General features: G+C 45.4%; 2 protein-coding genes across 3 annotated transcripts in view; one reads left to right on the top strand and one right to left on the bottom strand.

The window, feature by feature from the left end:
- Positions 1-6,047: 6,047 nt before the first annotated feature.
- tpi1b (triosephosphate isomerase 1b) lies at positions 6,048-10,468 on the bottom strand. The gene is made up of 7 exons (XM_084444281.1): positions 10,300-10,468; positions 8,608-8,731; positions 8,285-8,369; positions 7,392-7,524; positions 7,163-7,248; positions 6,876-6,963; positions 6,048-6,709 (listed from the first exon to the last, which is right to left on the bottom strand). Exons 1-7 carry the CDS (start codon positions 10,406-10,408, stop codon positions 6,591-6,593), a joined length of 744 nt encoding a protein of 247 aa, XP_084300407.1. The 5' UTR covers positions 10,409-10,468; the 3' UTR covers positions 6,048-6,590.
- A 1,217-nt stretch (positions 10,469-11,685) lies between these two features.
- Positions 11,686-17,989, top strand: part of lpcat3 (lysophosphatidylcholine acyltransferase 3) — a 15,631-nt gene continuing 9,327 nt past the window's right edge. For both annotated transcript variants that reach the window (XM_084444277.1, XM_084444276.1), the window contains exons 1-5: positions 11,686-11,801; positions 12,878-12,985; positions 14,943-15,049; positions 16,510-16,603; positions 17,907-17,944. In XM_084444277.1, coding sequence (XP_084300403.1) covers positions 11,717-11,801; positions 12,878-12,985; positions 14,943-15,049; positions 16,510-16,603; positions 17,907-17,944 — 432 coding nt within the window. In that variant the 5' untranslated portion in view covers positions 11,686-11,716. The remainder of the gene's footprint in view (positions 11,802-12,877; positions 12,986-14,942; positions 15,050-16,509; positions 16,604-17,906; positions 17,945-17,989) is intronic.

Here is a 17,989-nt window from a genome sequence, read left to right as displayed (position 1 = left end):
AAAAGTCTCAATAAACATGGAATTTATTCATTCTTGGCATTAAACAAACTTTGTTATGTTGATATTATATAATACCTACCTAATATTTACCTAAAATGGAAGATCTAAGAAACAAGACAAACAATTTTTCAGAAACAATCACATCTTTACATTTCTTTTGGCATTTTGTTTTTTCAAGATCCATACAGTAAATATCTAATCGTTTTAATTGCACCCCTAGGCTGATTTCAGTCAGAATGTCAACTCATTACACTCAGTTGAGATCTTTATCAATCAATCAATCAAAGCTTTATTTGTATAGCGCATTTCATACCCAGAGGCAACACAATGCGCTTTAACGGATCTTCATCTTCAAGAATCAGTCAACTTCGGTGGAGTGGGCGGATGCGAATGTCTGAACCCATGCAGGCTACTAAATCCCCTTATGCTCACACTGGACAGTCATAGGCCTATTCTCCATTTTGTGTGCGCTTCTAATATGCCGACCAAGGGACTCCATCCATTTGAAGCTTTTGCCACAGTAATTGCATATGAATCGCTTCCCCTCTGTGTGAATTGTCTGGTGCCTATTTAATGCACTAGTTGTGACAAAGCGCTTCCTACACACGTGGCATCTATATGGCCTCTCTCCTGTGTGAATCCTGACATGTGCCATCAAATGAGAGCCGTTGCTGAAACATTTCTCACAAACAGAGCAGCAATATTGTTTTTCCCTGTTTCCGTCTGTATTTGTTCTATAAAGGTGTAAGGGCAAAGATGGCTCCCGATCATAATCACTTTGCATGCAAGTTGGAGATAAGGGGAATTCTTTGGAGTCAGGGTCCAGGGAATCGGGCTCCAGTCTTTCAAACTGTTCATCGTCCTGACCCCACAGCTCCTCCCGTCCCTTCCGCTTCTCTTCTTTGACCTGTGACTGAGAGGGCTCCGCGTCCTTTGGGCCCAAACTGGCGCTCCACTCCAGCTCACAGTGCTGCTGCTGCCGCAGCAGCTCAGGGATAACCGACTTGGGGGGAGCCTCCTCTCTGGAAAGATTGGGCTGGTGCTGCTGGTGGGGATCTGAAGAGACGAGGAAAAACACATAGAATAATGTAAACTTTAGAAAAATGCACTTCATTTTTTATGAATCCTGCAAACGTTAGTAGCTAGCTAGCTAACCTGTTCCTTGACACCTCAACAGCATCCGTAGGTGACAGATCTCCTCTTTGGACCGGGACATTTCTTCCTGGTACTCGACAAGCGTTTTCTCTACTGCCCCGAATATTTCTTCAGCAGCCGCTGTTAATCGCTCGTTGAGAAATGCTCTCAAAGATTGCATTTTAGACATTTGTTGGCGCTCCATGTCGAAAGGTTGAACGCCTAGCTACTTGGCTAGCTGCTTGTTTCTGCATTCACCAGTCGACTTCACGCTTGTAAACACAGCTTCCACAGAGGACAACGCACTATCGCCCCCTGCTGGAGTGGAAGGTCTTGATCATTGCACATCACACCTCCTAACATTCTGTTTAACATTCTAACTTTCTGTATAAAATTTTGTATAACATTCTGAGAATAAAAACAAACTGTTTGCAGATCTAGTCAGGCCATTTTGAACAAAGATCTTGTTGCCACGGCAAGAGACTTTCTGTTTAGGCTTACTCTGTTGCATATGTTAAACCGTATGAACTATGCAGGCTCCTTACACTTCAACCACTGTATTTTAAAAAATGTGTCTATAGTTGTAATTTATATATTGTCTGTCATGTGTGTCAACTCATCCACAGCAGGATAAATGCCCTGTGACTTGATTCTGATGGTAACTCCTTTCTCAATCCAGCAGACTACACAGCCTCCCTTGGTTGCAGCCCACACACAGCCTGCGGATTCTAAGGGACAACTATGACACAGTCCTGCCAGCTAGGGACCAGCTACAGACCATGAATGGTGTCCTGACGTCCACACAAGCTGAACTTCAGCAAGTAAACGCCTACATGACATTGGCCAAGGACCAGTTGGAGAGGGACTACAAAAAACTTAGAGTCCAATCAGAGAGATCCTTACAGAGAGAACATCAAGACCTCACAGCATCTCATAGCCAATTAGAGGGAGATTACAAATACTTCATAACATCAGACAGCCAATTAGAAAGACACAATTTAGGCCTGACATCAACCAAGAATCAACTACAGAGAGTCGCAAAATCTCACCTCAGCCAGAGAACAGTTATCAGGAGAGCTGAACATCACTGCAGCTCAAGCCTTCTCAAGAGAGATTATGTTCGGCTCACACAGATTACAAATAAACTGTTCACAGATCTTGTCAGTCTTTCTGAAAAGAAAGCTATTTTGAACAAAGATCTTGTTGCCACAGTGAGGGAGAGAGACTCCCTCAAGAGGATGCTCACAGAACTGGTCAACTTCCTGCCTGTGGACCAACACTGTCCAATCAGAGACCAGATTACACAACACTGTCCAATCAGAGACCAGATTACACAATCTCAGTTGTGTGATTGGGTTTATTCATCCCTTTTGTAGTATGGATCAATGTTTATTTCTCAATACTGCCCTTGGTTCAGTGGCTCTTTAGTAGTCAGCTACTCTTAAATCATACTGTTTCCAATGTAGTCATGTTTAGTTCATGTGTGTGTGTTAGTGTGTGTATGTGTGTGTGTGTGTGTGTGTGTGTGTGCGGTGTGTGTGTGTGTGAGACTTTATGCATGGATAAAGGTTTCATATGCATGTCATCTGTGTGAGTGTGTGTGAGTGTGTGTATGTTTATGACCCTGCGCAGAGAGGGTCTGCCGCCCGTGTTTGAAAGGCTGGAGGCTGTTCTCCTCACGGTGTTGCCCCCTCCTCTGCTGAGAGGCGGGGCTGGAGCAGCAGCAGGGGGGGTGACCTGCTCGTCATCAACAGCCCAGAGGAACAGGTAAAGTATCAGACATGGTCTTGATGAGGAGATGCCATACGTATACGTGGAATAAGAACATACACACATACACATACACATACACACACACATACACATACACATACACACACACACACACATACACACACACACACACATACACACACACACACACACACACACATATAAATATATGCAAAAATGTAAATACATGCAGACATGTGACCTCATTGCAGTGCCTGTGAGGGGAACGATGCAGGCAGAGCATTCAGATTTGATTTGGCTGCTTGAAATGATTAATCTTCACAAAAGACTTGTCAGTATCTACAGTATCAGAGTAACTACCTGGGTTAATACTGTAGTTACACAGTTTGAATACCATTTGCTTGAGAGCAAAGCATTGTTTGCAGTTGTTTCCATCATCTCTCTCTCTCATTGATGTCACCAGGATTTCATCTGCAAGCACACCACCCAGTACCACAGCCCAGAACAGAGCACCCCACCCAGTACCACAGCCCAGAACAGAGCACCCCACCCAGTACCACAGCCCAGAACAGAGCACCCCACCCAGTACCACAGCCCAGAACAGAGCACCCCACCCAGTACCACAGCCCAGAACAGAGCACACCACCCAGTACCACAGCCCAGAACAGAGCACCCCACCCAGTACCACAGCCCAGAACAGAGCACCCCACCCAGTACCACAGCCCAGAACAGAGCACACCACCCAGTACCACAGCCCAGAACAGAGCACCCCACCCAGTACCACAGCCCAGAACAGAGCACACCACCCAGTACCACAGCCCAGAACAGAGCATACCACCCAGTACCACAGCCCAGAACAGAGCACCCCACCCAGTACCACAGCCCAGAACAGAGCTCCCCACCCAGTACCACAGCCCAGAACAGAGCACCCCACCCAGTACCACAGCCCAGAACAGAGCACCCCACCCAGTACCACAGCCCAGAACAGAGCACCCCACCCAGTACCACAGCCCAGAACAGAGCACCCCACCCAGTACCACAGCCCAGAACAGAGCACCCCACCCAGTACCACAGCCCAGAACAGAGCATACCACCCAGTACCACAGCCCAGAACAGAGCACCCCACCCAGTACCACAGCCCAGAACAGAGCACCCCACCCAGTACCACAGCCCAGAACAGAGGTACTGGATTGGGCTGACGGCTCAGGAGACTGGGGTTTGGTTCTGGCTTGACAACACCCCGATGAATGAGGGGTAGGTAGAACTGTAGCTGCACACACACACACACACACACACACACACACACGCATACAGCCACACAGGAGATGGACATATCGTCCACTCGTTCACATACAGTACATAATACAGTACATAATGCATTATTCTGTGATTCATTCCACATGTTGTATTATTTGACCAATACTCGGAATGACTGAAATGTGATGGAATGAGACTAGTAGTGTGAGTTGTATCAGCCAGATGGAATGAGACTAGTAGTGTGAGTTGTATCAGCCAGATGGAATGAGACTAGTAGTGTGAGTTGTATCAGCCAGATGGAATGAGACTAGTAGTGTGAGTTGAATCAGCCAGATGGAATGAGACTAGTAGTGAGTTGTATCAGCCAGATGGAATGAGACTAGTAGTGTGAGTTGTATCAGCCAGATGGAATGAGACTAGTAGTGAGTTGTATCAGCCAGATGGAATGAGACTAGTAGTGTGAGTTGAATCAGCCAGATGGAATGAGACTAGTAGTGTGAGTTGAATCAGCCAGATGGAATGAGACTAGTAGTGAGTTGTATCAGCCAGATGGACGGTGCAGTCTGTGAATGCCCCCAGAGGACAGGAGCTCTGCAGAGGAGACTGGACTCCTGATCCCTCACTGGCAGCTGTGTGTCACAGGATATGTCTGTGTCCTTTGTTCTGACTGGAACTCACCAGTGAAATAAGATACTCTCTCTCCACTACTCTCTTCCTACTACTCTCTCCTCAGTCTTACCTTCCTCAGTGAATGTCAGCTACTGCACTTACACTGTATAGCATCTTTTCTTCGTACTACTAGAGTAGACCTACGGGAATGCATTCGTTTCAAGATACAGTATGAAAGAAAAACTAATCTCGTAACTCATACCAGAGCGTGTGTGAAGAAAGACATGCAGGAAGGCCATTCTGATAGGATTTAGCCCCTTGAAAGTATTTATCTTAACAAAATTCCTTCATATCATAGATAAAATTGCTATTTGTTATACAAAATATATATTTGCTTCACTCAAATGTCTCCTAACCTGCCTCACCAGATGGTTGAGCCTAGAGAAAATACATAAAAATCTAAGCTCGCAAGATCAGGATGGTCTCACAGGCCTACATGTCTCCTGGCACTTGTAGCTTTATATGACAAAAATTCTTAGTCTGTTCCTAAGCACCTCATAAAGAGGCAATTCCCAGCTGTTGGACTGTAAAGGCATCTATATTTCACAGTTTGTTTGCTGGGTATAAACACACACTGACTTGACACAGATTACTTTATTCTAGTCTTGCAGCCTCAGAAGAAGTCCAACAATAGTCTGTTTGAGCTCACGAAATGAGATTCTAGACCCACATCTGCTATCACAGCTTGAATTTATTTGCAGAAATCCATGACTCCCGTTGAAGTACGAGGTTATGAGTGTCAGGTGTCTGTTGGAGTTTACATCTGAGTTCACAGTACAGTAGTGGAATGACTAGTGACAATAGGGGGGAAAGACATATGGGAAAATAATTAGCCTAAGAATGCAAAGCATGCATAACCAGCTACCTATAACAAAACACGGCTAAAAAATCACATCTTTCATGATCAGAAATTAGTTTTGATGCCTATATTTAAGCCTATATATAAAGCCTACTGTGTTTCATTCATTTAATAACTTGGGAGGGGAATATATCGTTTTCTTAATGATAATAATAAATAACATGTATATAGCACACTATCACAAGCACACCATCACTAGACCCAAGGACACTTTACAGAAAGAGACCAGACAGAGCAGAACAAAGCAACACAGACTAACTGGCTAACTGACTAGTTAACCGACAACTAACTGGCTGACTAAATAATAGCTAACTACCTAACCAACTGCAGGCCAACGGCCTCCCTGGTAGAAAGTGGGTAAATTCAGATGAAATCAAGACACAACACATGAAACTAGTCTCTGAACCGTTTATTAGAACGTTTCCTCGTTCCGGCCCTTCTTACCATTGGCCATGACACAACATGATTGACATGTAAGGGGTGCCTCCCTCTTCGCAGAGTAGCCAATGAGAGTGGACCATGCACTTCTACAGGAAGGGATAAGCTACAGAACATCATAATTACACAAAGAGACATCTATGTTAAAAAGACATGATTGAGAGGAGCCTTGACACTGTATACACAAACGTTCATCAACTTTCAAGTAAAGGCATGGGTTGTTGTTCCACCGGAGGAGGTCGTTTATTCCCAGGCACAGTTCAGGTTAGTTTACACACCGTCTCAGAGGAGCGAAGTCATCAGTGCGTGTGTCTGAAAGGCTGTCCCTTTTCCTCAAACAACAGAAAGCAAGAAGGACACAGGGAATGACACCATCACACAAATACTTTCAATATAAAAAGGATGGGAGGAAGGTTCTAAGTGCCAAGTTTGAGGATGATTAATGAGGATCATCTGAAGGAGCTGGCCTCAGATCTGGGTGTGTTCTGTTTTGTTTTTTTTATGCCCTGGCATTGATGATGTCAACAAACTCAGGCTTGAGGGCAGCTCCGCCCACCAGGAAGCCGTCGACGTCCTTCTGGGAGCCCAGCTCTTTACAGGAGCCACCAGTCACAGAGCCTGGGGCCACGACAGAAAACCAGGACACAGGAAGAAAGGGCCGATATGAGAAGAATGTCAAAGTGTTTTTCTTTTTACTTTTATAAGAGTCTTTATGAATTAAATGATAAAGAGCTAAACTGCGGATAAGGAGTGTGTGTGTGTGTGCTGCATCTGTGTGACTGACCTCCGTAGATGATCCTGACGGCGTTGGCGACTGCCTCAGACACGTTGGCCTTCATCCACTGCCTCAGCTTGTCATGGACTTCCTGCGCCTGAGAGAACAGTAAAGAAACTATTTTAGATGTGAACTTTCTCTCTGAATGACTAAACGAGACATTTGTTAGGCCAAGTTATTGATCCTGCATTGTGAAAATGCCACATCTGCCACCGGTCCATATTCAACTAGCCACATCGATCACCGGTCCATATTCAACTAGCCACATCGATCACCGGTCCATGTTCAACATTCACCTGCTGTGGGGATGCGGTCTTGCCGGTACCGATGGCCCACACAGGCTCGTAGGCCAGAACAACCTTGCTCCAGTCCTTTACGTTGTCTGGGAAACAAGAATTCACCAGTCAGGCTTCAGCGCTATTCCCTTCACATTCAAACCCAGACCCGTTCTCATGACTCAGAGATGTGAGGGTCAGCTGAGGTTAGGGTTAGGGTCAACTGAGGTTAGGGTTAGGGGTCAGGTACCTGCGATGACCTTGGTCTGCTCAAACACCACCTTCTCTGTGATCCCAGCCTCCCTCTCGTCCAGCTTCTCTCCAATACAGGCAATCACACCCAGTCCACTCTCCAGGGCATGGGCAGTCTTCTGACCAATCAGCTGTTAGAACACGCACAGGCATCCAATCAGAGGACAGATGCCGGATCAATCAGTGAAGTGCAGAATTAGGTGGGCGTGGTCATAGAGGGTTTTGGATACTGGATGAACTCAGCTGAGGGGCTCAGGGTTGTTGTTTTTGCTCAGTGGTTCTTTTCTCTATTGCATTGTGTTGAAGGAGAAATATTTTTACTCCTTTATTGTAATTAATTAGTGGCAGATTGCACCTTTTATGTTGTCCTTACTGCTGTAACAATTTCTCCTCTGGGACCATTTATCTATCTATCCATCTATCTATCCATCTATCCATCCATCTATCCATCTATCCATCCCTCCCAGGGTTTCCCCTACCACCCCCCCCAACGGGACCCCCCGCCCCCGCATTCAGGTTTATTTAAGATTTTGCCCATTTAGGCTATGCATTTTCAGCAAAACTTTAGCAATTTCTTTTCAGTTGTTCAGCAGTTCACATTTCTGCAGGAAATGTAATTAAAAAATGTAAAAATATTGTTAATATCCATTTACCCAATTTATGTGCACTCGTTTCTTTTCAGCCCATCCGCGAACCACCCCCCCCCCCCAAAAAAAACAACAACATACCTTGCGACAACACTAGTAGTTTCGTGGGGGGTGGCTACCACCCCTCCCTGAAAAAAACCCTAGGGGAGACACTACCCCGTCATTCTCCAGGCCTGTAAGTGCTGAGTCACCAGAAGTCATTTGATACGCAGGTGTGTATAGAGAAGGAACAATGGCGAGTTACCTCATCACTCTCTCCGAAGACGTGGCGCCTCTCTGAGTGTCCCAGGATCACCCAGTGCACTCCGCAGTCCTTGATCATCGCAGGGCTGAGGGAGGGAGGGGGGACAGGCGTGAGCACACCGTGCACGAACACACCACGCACGAACACACCACGCACGAACAACCCGTGCATGTCCAGCAGGCTGTTCGGTTACTACACCACCAAAATACTTGAACTTGAACTGTACTATTGAACTTTTATTGTATTTCATTCATAAAGTTTCAACCCCATATCTGTCCATTCACGGTTACTGCAGAACCACCTCGAACCTGGGACAGACCTACCTGATCTCCCCTGTGAAGGCTCCCTTGGGCACCTTGTAGCAGTTCTGGGCAGCCACACCGATCTTGGGGTCCAGCTTGGACCGGACGAAGTCCAGGTAGATTGCAGGGGCACCGCACACGACCTCTGTACAAACAAAGAGAGGGTGTGTGTGTTCAACATGGCTCCTGAGCAGATCATTCGTCTTGTGTGAGTCTACATTAACTCCTTTTGCTCGAGTCAAGCAGAGTACAGTAGGCCACACACTGACATTCACAATGTAACTTCATCTTGAGGTCAAGTGCGTCTAAATTAAACATCGACAGCCACCATCATGCTAAAGGTCAATCAACCCAGCCCGGGGAGAGTCGCCACTACAGAAAGGTTAGAGTTCAACCTCCAAAAGGTCATTTGCATGGTTGCATTCTGCAGATGTCAAAGGAGCAAAAGTTCAGAGGTCAGGAACAGGACTTTTCACTTTAAAATAAACTAAGTTATGAAGCAGGTCTGGGATAGCTGAACTTTGACTTTAAATCACTAGAGGTGCCATGTTGAACAAAGTACTCCCGTTTCAGTTGGCTGCCACTATATGCTGCCATTCTGTGAGAGTAGAGGAGTTGTAGGGGTGGTGCTTCCAATGGCGTAAAGTCCAATGCCTTCTCAGGTCGTTGCTTTGTTGATCTGATTTTCTGGGCGTTTTCTACTACTGTATTCTATATGAATGGTTTGTTTCTTAATTGACTAGCTACTGTCTTTGTATGCTTGGCTTTTTTTTTTTTTTAATGAAGGTCTCCCCTAATGGATTTTCTGAGTTTTAAATAAAGGTTTGAATGAATGAATTTCCTCATATGCCTGGTTTGCCTCGGACGGTATGTGGTTAGGCCTCAAACGGCAAGAAATGCACGTTTCAAAATGATTATAAAGGTTTTGAAATGCTTGGATTTTGCAACAATGCTGGCAGCAGTCTAGTTTTATTTCATTTGATAGCAATCTAGTCGCGCGTGCGTCTGTAGCCTATACAGGCGAATAGATGAAACATCCTCCAAAGCTCAGCGGTGATTGTAGTACTCCATGTTCCCCATCCTGGCGGAGTGAATGTCTTAACCGTATGAATAGCACACAATGCAAAACATGGTGGTTGATAAACTAAATGTTTTTATTCTAGTGATCTCGTTAGAGAGAAACGCAACAGGCCAGGGCTCGCGGGCAGCAGGATTGCAGGTCTCGACAGCATCAGAGGAAAATTCACTTGATGTCCGCCTGTCATAGCAGACTGGCTACGTGCAGTTCGGAACGCACGCCCATCGACATTGAAAATCCATTTTAGCACGGCGCTGTTCTTGCACTAGAATAAATCTTTTTGATCCATGATCCATTTGAGCTAATGATAAACACTGACAACGTTTTAATGTAATAACTCAGCAGTCTAGCTTAGCACCAGTGGGTGTTTCTCGCCATTCATTCATTCATTCAGTGTCACTTAGCTAAGTTACTTATTAGAATATTGGGGAATAGCTGACGTTCTCCTATTTGTACTTAGAATGGGTCTAGAAATAACTATCAACCGGTTACATGTGTAAATATATATTCTGTCAATAGAACTGGAACGCATTCAACACGATGCCACAAAGTTATCTATCTAGCTAGCTAACGTTGGCTAACGTTACACAAATTCAATTCCACTCATGCTTCCTGTAACGAGGGGGTTCACGCACCGGTGTTAGGGTCCAGCTTGGCGGAGTTCAGGGTTTGGATGAGTTCACCAAGGCTTTTCTTGTCGCCATTCATCTTCCAGTTCCCACCAACGAAGAATTTCCTGCTCATGTTTGCGGTAAGAAATGTGTATCTTTACCTTAAACCAATGACTGCTGACACAGCGGACCTTCAAGGAGAACAGCAAGGTATGTTGGGCTACGTGCGGTATTTATTGACAAGGACCACGTAACCACGCCCCTCAGTGTGTGCCATTGGTTTACGGCGACACGCCCGCAAAACAAAGTGTTAAGGGGAAAACGGGAAAGCATCCTCCGATTTTGTCTGGTTCATTTGGACAAAATAGTACGTGATAACCATGTAGGTTAAGATTAAACATATATTTGTACAGAGCTGTTCGCGGTAGTTCTTAAAGGACTGATTAAGTAGCCATCAGACGGCAGCTCATGCGCAGTCTGCAAAGAAACCATGGGAAGCAGCGTGTTGATTGGAGGATATTTAACTGAATATTTGCATAACCAGCAGGCATTGCGACTGGATAACAATTCTCCAGTAAAATTCCTATGAAATACGTTTACGTTTATTCAATAGCCACAAAAATGTAAACCTTTGTTACTTTTTTTCTGAAAGCAGAATTGTAAGGCACGAGTCTTAAATACACACTCTGAGCCGGTCATACGTGCGAAAGGTCTAAGTACGACAGTGGTTGCGATTGTACGGTATGGAAACATTGCTTTTTTTATGATATTTTTCCAGCAGGTTTCTTCTATAGAAGAAGCCCACATCGTTGTTAAAAGAGAAAATAATAGAGGTCATTAACTGTGGTCAGAATCGCTTGTGATGTTCTACATACAAAACATATGGTGGTAATCAAAGTTCTATACGTCTTTTGCACGCTGTTTGCAACAGAGCGGATATGTTTACATTCTGCAGTAACGTAATTACACCTGCCTTGAAGAGCTTGGGAAAAAAAGAAATAAAACGAAATTACATTAGTGGTTTATTTTGGCAACACATGCAATTGCTCGCTCAGGCCACACGGTGGAGACTTCACATCACTGAGACGTCAAACGTTCTGGATCTCATATTTTTGGAGACACTTTATTTTGAAATAGTCGGCATACAAAAAGTAATTTACAGCATCAAAAGTCGAGTTTAAGTATAGTGTTATTTTGCAGAACAATGAGTGTATCAATTATTAAGTGATTTGTTTATTGTTAGCTGTTGGGCTAGAGTGACAATGATATTGTGAAACTTGGAAAAGAGAAAAAGAGGAAGGTCTTTAGAGGAAAGAACGGGGAGGGGAAAGGGGTGGAGGGAACAGAATCGAGTAAAGGGCAGATAAAGGAGAGAGTGGAGCTCTATCGTAGGTTACAGTTACGGACTCGCCGCAAGGAGTTACTTCCGCCCACACGAAAGATGGCGGCTCCCTTGATGGCGAAATTGTCGGAATCTTTAGGTTCCCCAGAACCAGCGGTTCGACTCATTCTATCCGTTCTAAGCGGTGAGTTCTATTTTATCAGATCTGATTACGTTCGGTGTATATCAGATCCAATACATTTTGTAATGTGATGTCGTTTTACTGCATAATCTCTGCAAATACCCACTGCTAGCTCAGCCAGGTATTCAAACGCAAGCTATAGCGGTAGGGGCTTTGCATAGCTGGATAGCTACGGCTAGCAAACGTACCCGTGACTACGACATGTATACTACTAGTGAATGCAGCGTATGCATTGGCCAATTGATATATCATGCCATGACAGACGAGCTATCTGCAAGGTCGACCGATTTACCCACACTGTCAGCGATACGATTTTACACACTCGCACGTCTATCTGATAGCCCTTAGTGTTCAACGTTATGCCTTGTGTTGACGTTGAAGTGTAACGTTACACCCTGTCAGCAAAATGTAATTTAATTTACTGTCAAATAGTAGCTCTTATTGTTGTAAGCTTTTATCATTAGCCTAGAGTGGTGTATGCATCGGTTTCACGTTAAAGGGGTCGATATGTTTCAGGGGAGGTGGAGAAGAAAGACTGTTCTTTGAACTTTGCTCTAACACATGGACACTTTTCCCCCCCTCCGGAAGTCACATGTTGGAATTACCTTACAACAATAATAGACACAGAACAATTCAAACCATTGTCCTGAAACAACGCTGCTACACTAACAATGTTTTATTTCTGCTGTGGTACCACCGCCATATCATGTGCATATGATCTGGAACATATTCTGTTTGGTGGTGGCATCAAGGTATGCTGTGTTTAAGGCAACTCTGAAAACAAAAAAGCAAGACAAGCTATTGTGTTAACAACTGCCAGTAGAAGACCACAGGCCCCAGAATACAATGTGCTGGTTGTGCATGCGGATAAATGTCCCAGTTTTATCGAGTGCCAGACTGCAAGGTCATTTTGTTGTTGGCACCAAGGACTCCTGTCAAGAATGACTCACTCACGTTGTTGTTAGATAACCATTTATCTCTGTTCTGTTCTTTCCGCTCTGTCTGTCTCTCTCTCTCTGTCTCTCTCTCTCTGTCTCTCTGTCTCTGTCTCTCTCTCTCTCTCTCTCTCTCTCCTTCAGGGTACCCCTGCGCCCTCCTGTATCGTCGCTTCTTCTACCACCAGCGCCCCACCGTGGTCCACTTGTTCCACACCATCTCTGGACTGGGACTGGCAGCTTTCAACTTCGGTGAGACATAGAGGGAGGCGTGGGGAGAGAATTAGAGAATGAACATTTAAAAGTACTCTTGGCTAAACAATAGACAACGACAACTGACTCTGCACAACTGTATACTTAAATGTTATTTAATTGCACTGCCTATATCATGGACACAGACACGGTCATCCATGATATGATGGGATAAATAAGGATGATACTGATACACTAGCACATTGCCAGTTTGGGAACCTTTAAATGTCTAGCTGCGTCCCTAGGACTGGAATGAGGAACTGATTAGTGCTGATAAGACACTAAGGATAAGTGATGACAAGAATTCCAATGTACCTGTACTTGTTACACATGGCAAATACACTACTCTATTCTATTCTAATTGAAAATATTACAAAATGGACCTGGTTTAAGTATTATTCAATAATTATCTTATTACCCAATTTTATTACAAATCACAACTTCAGTTGAGGGGGAAGGTGATCTCTGGGGAAGTGGTTGACCATGTTTGAAACCCTCATGGCTAGGGAGTTAGGGGTAGGGGTCATGACTAGGGAGTTAGGGGTGGGGGTCATGACTAGGGAGTTAGGGGTAGGGGTCATGACTAGGGAGTTAGGGGTGGGGGTCATGACTAGGGAGTTAGGGGTGGGGGTCATGACTAGGGAGTTAGGGGTAGGGGTCATGACTAGGGAGTTAGGGGTGGGGGTCATGACTAGGGAGTTAGGGGTAGGGGTCATGGCTAGGGAGTTAGGGGTAGGGGTCATGACTAGGGAGTTAGGGGTGGGGGTCATGACTAGGGAGTTAGGGGTAGGGGTCATGACTAGGGAGTTAGGGGTAGGGGTCATGACTAGGGAGTTAGGGGTAGGGGTCATGACTAGGGAGTTAGGGGTAGGGGTCATGACTAGGGAGTTAGGGGTAGGGGTCATGGCTAGGGAGTTAGGGGTAGGGGTCATGACTAGGGAGTTAGGGGTAGGGGTCATGACTAGGGAGTTAGGGGTGGGGGTCATGGCTAGGGAGTTAGGGGTAGGGGTCATGACTAGGGAGTTAGGGGTAGGGGTCATGACTAGGGAGTTAGGGGTGGGGGTCATGACTAGGGGGGTAGGGGTAGGGGTCATGACTAGGGAGTTGGGGGTAGGGGTGGGGGTCATGACTAGGGAGATGGGGGTGGGTAATGATTGCCCTGAGGTGGTGATGTTGGCATGGGAACAGTCTAAGCACCGGGTTGAGTTGTGTTTCCTTGGAGATGACCCCTGAGGAGGTGCGGCTGGATTTGTAGGAAGAGAATCATATGGGAAACCAAAGTGTCCCCTCCCATTACTTAGGCAGAGACATGGTCCTGCATGGACATGATTGTTTCTGAACGTGGGGCACTTGTCCCCGGACCCCCTGGCAGGGACAGGATCTCAAGTCCTCCAAGTGAATCATGTCCATGTCCACCACGGTCAGCAGGAGAACAGATGCAGGCCCTCGTCTCTCTGTGGCGTTCATGTATAAGAGACAACTAACTCTCATCTTCTGTTTCCTTGCTCCTCTTGTTGATGCTGCGCTCGGAATTCACAGCAGGTCTGTTTCCTTCCTTTCTCCCTGTGGAACCGGCCCCTCTGAACCCCCCCACCGTGTTAGCCTACACCCCCCAAGATGCTCACCTTGTTCACCAAGTTTGGATATACCATTCCCTCTCTCTCTCTCTCTCTCTCTCTCTCTCTCTCTCTCTCTCTCTCTCTCTCTCTCTCTCTCTCTGTCTGATGAGGGGATGTGTGGTTTTGTCACGTTGAGTCTGACAGGTCACACTGTGCTCTAACACTGCTCTTCCCACCACCTCTCCCTCTCCCTCTCTCTCTCTCTCTCCCCCCCCCCCTCTCTCTCTCTCCCTCTCTCCCGCCCCTCTCTCTCCCTCTCTCTCCATCTCTCTCCCCCCCCTCTCTCTCTCCCTCTCTCTCTCTCTCTCTCTCTCTCTCTCTCTCTCTCTCTCTCTCAGGCCCTCAGCTGTATCACTCTGCACTATGCGTCCTGGTCCAGTTCCTGATGCTGAGGCTCATGGGAAGGACAATAACGACTGTCGTGAGCAGCTTCATCTTTCAGATGGTGAGGACTCTTTCTCTTCCAACCTCTCAACTGTCTTTCTCTTACTTTACTCTCTCCATCTCCCTGCACTCGACAGCAACCCCCCCCCCCCCTCTCTCTCTCTCTCTCTCTCTCCCTCCTATTCCCCCCTGGAACGTGGTCTCTCCTCAGTGCCGTGGTTGAGGCTCTGCCCACCTCTCATCAGTGGTTGAGCCTGTGTTCTGTTTTCTAGTTGATATAAAAGGACATCTGTCTCTCATGGAGTAGCACTAAAGCTTAATACACACTTGCCTCCCTCCACCCCCTCACTATCAGGAGGATGTATAGATGGTATACGTAGACTTACCTATAGACTATATGAGTAGACTTACCTATAGACTATATGAGTAGACTTACCTATAGACTATAAATCAAATCAAACTTTATTTGTGTAGCGCATTTCATTAGGGCTGTAACGATTATGAATTTTGCTTAACGATTAATTGTCCGAAAAATAATTGCGATTATTACAATAACTGTCAGAGTTGTTGACTGGGGGGGGGGGGGGGGCTCGCATCACACCACTAGGGCCCCTTGCCGATCTGGCACCCTAGGCGGCCGCCTACTTCGCCTATGCCACGGGCCGGCCCTTGCACTGATGCTCATGTCCGCATGATTTGAGTGAGAGTGTGTGTGTTTGAGAGAGAGAGAGAGAGAGAGAGAGAGAGAGAAAGAGAAAGAGAAAGAGAAAGACAGACAGACAGACAGACAGACAGACAGACAGACAGACAGACAGACAGTGAGTGAGTGAGTGAGTGAGTGAGTGAGTGAGTGAGTGAGTGAGTGAGTGAGTGAGGGTGGGTGGGTGGGTTCCGGGTTCTGACTCATTTTTAGCCTAATAACACAAGTACTCAGCCTATGAAGTAAACCTGTGGTTTAAAACCACGCCTCTTTAATATCATGAATGTTAACATTTACATAGAACATATATCCTCCTCAATAAAAAAAAAGCTTGAAAAAATTAAAATTAAGAAAATTTGGAGTATACAAATACCACATGAAGTGGACAATGCATCAGGCTTCTTTACTTCTCTTAAGTCATTATTTGCTATGAACGTATTGGACAAGTGCCAACAAGTTGAAGAATTCCATTGAACTAGGGTTGCTACCATATTAACTCTGCAACATATTTTTATTTTATTAAAAAAAGATATATATATATATATATTTTTTTTTTTTAATTTTCATAACCGCGGTTGCAAAAAACAATCGCGGTCAGAAAAAATTATCGCGGTTTGACGATTATGTAATAATCGTTACAGCCCTACATTTCATACACAGAGGCAACACAATGCGCTTTACAGAGAGCAATGGGGGGGGCATAGGTCCCACCCCTACATATTCCAGAGGGATGCAAAATAAATAAATACAAATAAATAAATAAATACAAGAACAGTGCCATGTTCTGGTTTGTTCAACCCCCCTCTCCTGTCCCCCCCCAGGTGTACCTGCTGTCAGGATACTACTTCACGGCCACAGAGGAGTATGACATCAAGTGGACCATGCCCCACTGTGTCCTGGCGCTCAAGCTGATTGGTATGCTAACGTTATGACGCTCTCTTTCTCTCCTCTCTCTCTCTCTCCCTCTCTCCCTCTCTCTTTCTCTCTCGCTCTCTCTCTGTCTCTCTTTCTCTTTATCTCTCTTTCTCTCCTCTCTCTCCCTCTCTCTCTCTCTTTCTTTCTTTCTCTCTCGCTCTCTTTCTCTCTCTCTCTTTCTCTGTCTGTCTGTCTCTCTCTCTCTCTGTCTGTCTCTCCCTCTCTCTCTCTTTCTCCCTCTCTTTCTCTCTCTCTCTCTGCCCCATACACTGTCCTTTACTCTCACTCTTTATCCCCCCCTTTTAAGCTGTAACCAACAGTAGGTTGGGAAATATAATTTATCTCTAGCGCTCTCACTATAGACAAGTCCTGTAGTAGCTTTATAATGGCCTTGGTGTTAAAGAAGGCTGTTCTGTACAGTAGTGTAATAATGAGCTTTATACAACGGTTAGTTCTGGTTCTTGATTCTGATTGGCTGGAAGTCGTGTTAAAATACTTTGTAACACACACCTGGGACCGCATATCATTCCATTTTCAGTATGAATGCGCCTCCCATTTGATCCAATGCATTGTAGTTGTTGTTGTTGCTTGGCAACCCATTTGTTAGGGGAACTATTTTGCTCCGCGGAATTGAGGGAATGATGCTTCGTTTTGAATAAATGTTAATATTTTACATTGCTGTGTGTCTATTTTACACTAATAGCTGTAGTAACCGTTGTATAAAAGCAATAAACCACGAGAGGCCCTGTGTTAGTGATTTTATAACAGCTAGGGGGGTTTTAGGCACTCCGCTTCGCGTCGTGCCTAACAACGCCCCCTAGCTGTTATAAAATCACTATAACACACGGCCTCTCGTGGTTTATTGCTTAAACTGAACACTGTGCAGTAGTGTAATAATGAGCTACTGAACACTGTGCAGTAGTGTAATAATGAGCTACTGAACGCATAGAGACAGCAGAGCTGGCACAGAGAGGAGGCCTGTTGTTTCCAGTGATCATGGTAGTCCTGTCTGAACATGGTGACTGAACCCTGTCTGAACATGGTGACTGAACCCTGTCTGAACATGGTGACTGAACCCTGTCTGAACATGGTGACTGAACCCTGTCTGAACATGGTGACTGAACCCTGTCTGAACATGGTGTCTGAACATGGTGACTGAACCCTGTCTGAACATGGTGACTGAACCCTGTCTGAACATGGTGACTGAACCCTGTCTGAACATGGTGACTGAACCCTGTCTGAACATGGTGACTGAACCCTGTCTGAACATGGTGACTGATGTAGTTGTATTTTCTGATTTCAGGTTTATCATTGGACTACTATGATGGCGGGAAGGAACCTGTGAGTTTATTCATCTCTATTGATCATTGGTCAAACTTTGTATTA

Source organism: Borostomias antarcticus (genome assembly GCF_949987555.1).
Source record: "Borostomias antarcticus genome assembly, chromosome: 10".
NCBI lineage: Eukaryota > Metazoa > Chordata > Actinopteri > Stomiiformes > Stomiidae > Borostomias > Borostomias antarcticus.
This window is presented reverse-complemented; position numbering and strand designations above follow the sequence as displayed.

Coding starts and splice junctions, on each gene's coding strand:
- tpi1b (XM_084444281.1), bottom strand. CDS start 10,408: ATGAGCAGGAAATTCTTCGTTGGTGGGAACTGGAAGATGAATGGCGAC. Junction 8,370..8,607: donor GCCTTCACAGGGGAGATCAG/GTAGGTCTGTCC, acceptor TCCCTCCCTCAG/CCCTGCGATGATCAAGGACT. Junction 6,964..7,162: donor AGACCGCATCCCCACAGCAG/GTGAATGTTGAA, acceptor CTGTTCTCTCAG/GCGCAGGAAGTCCATGACAA.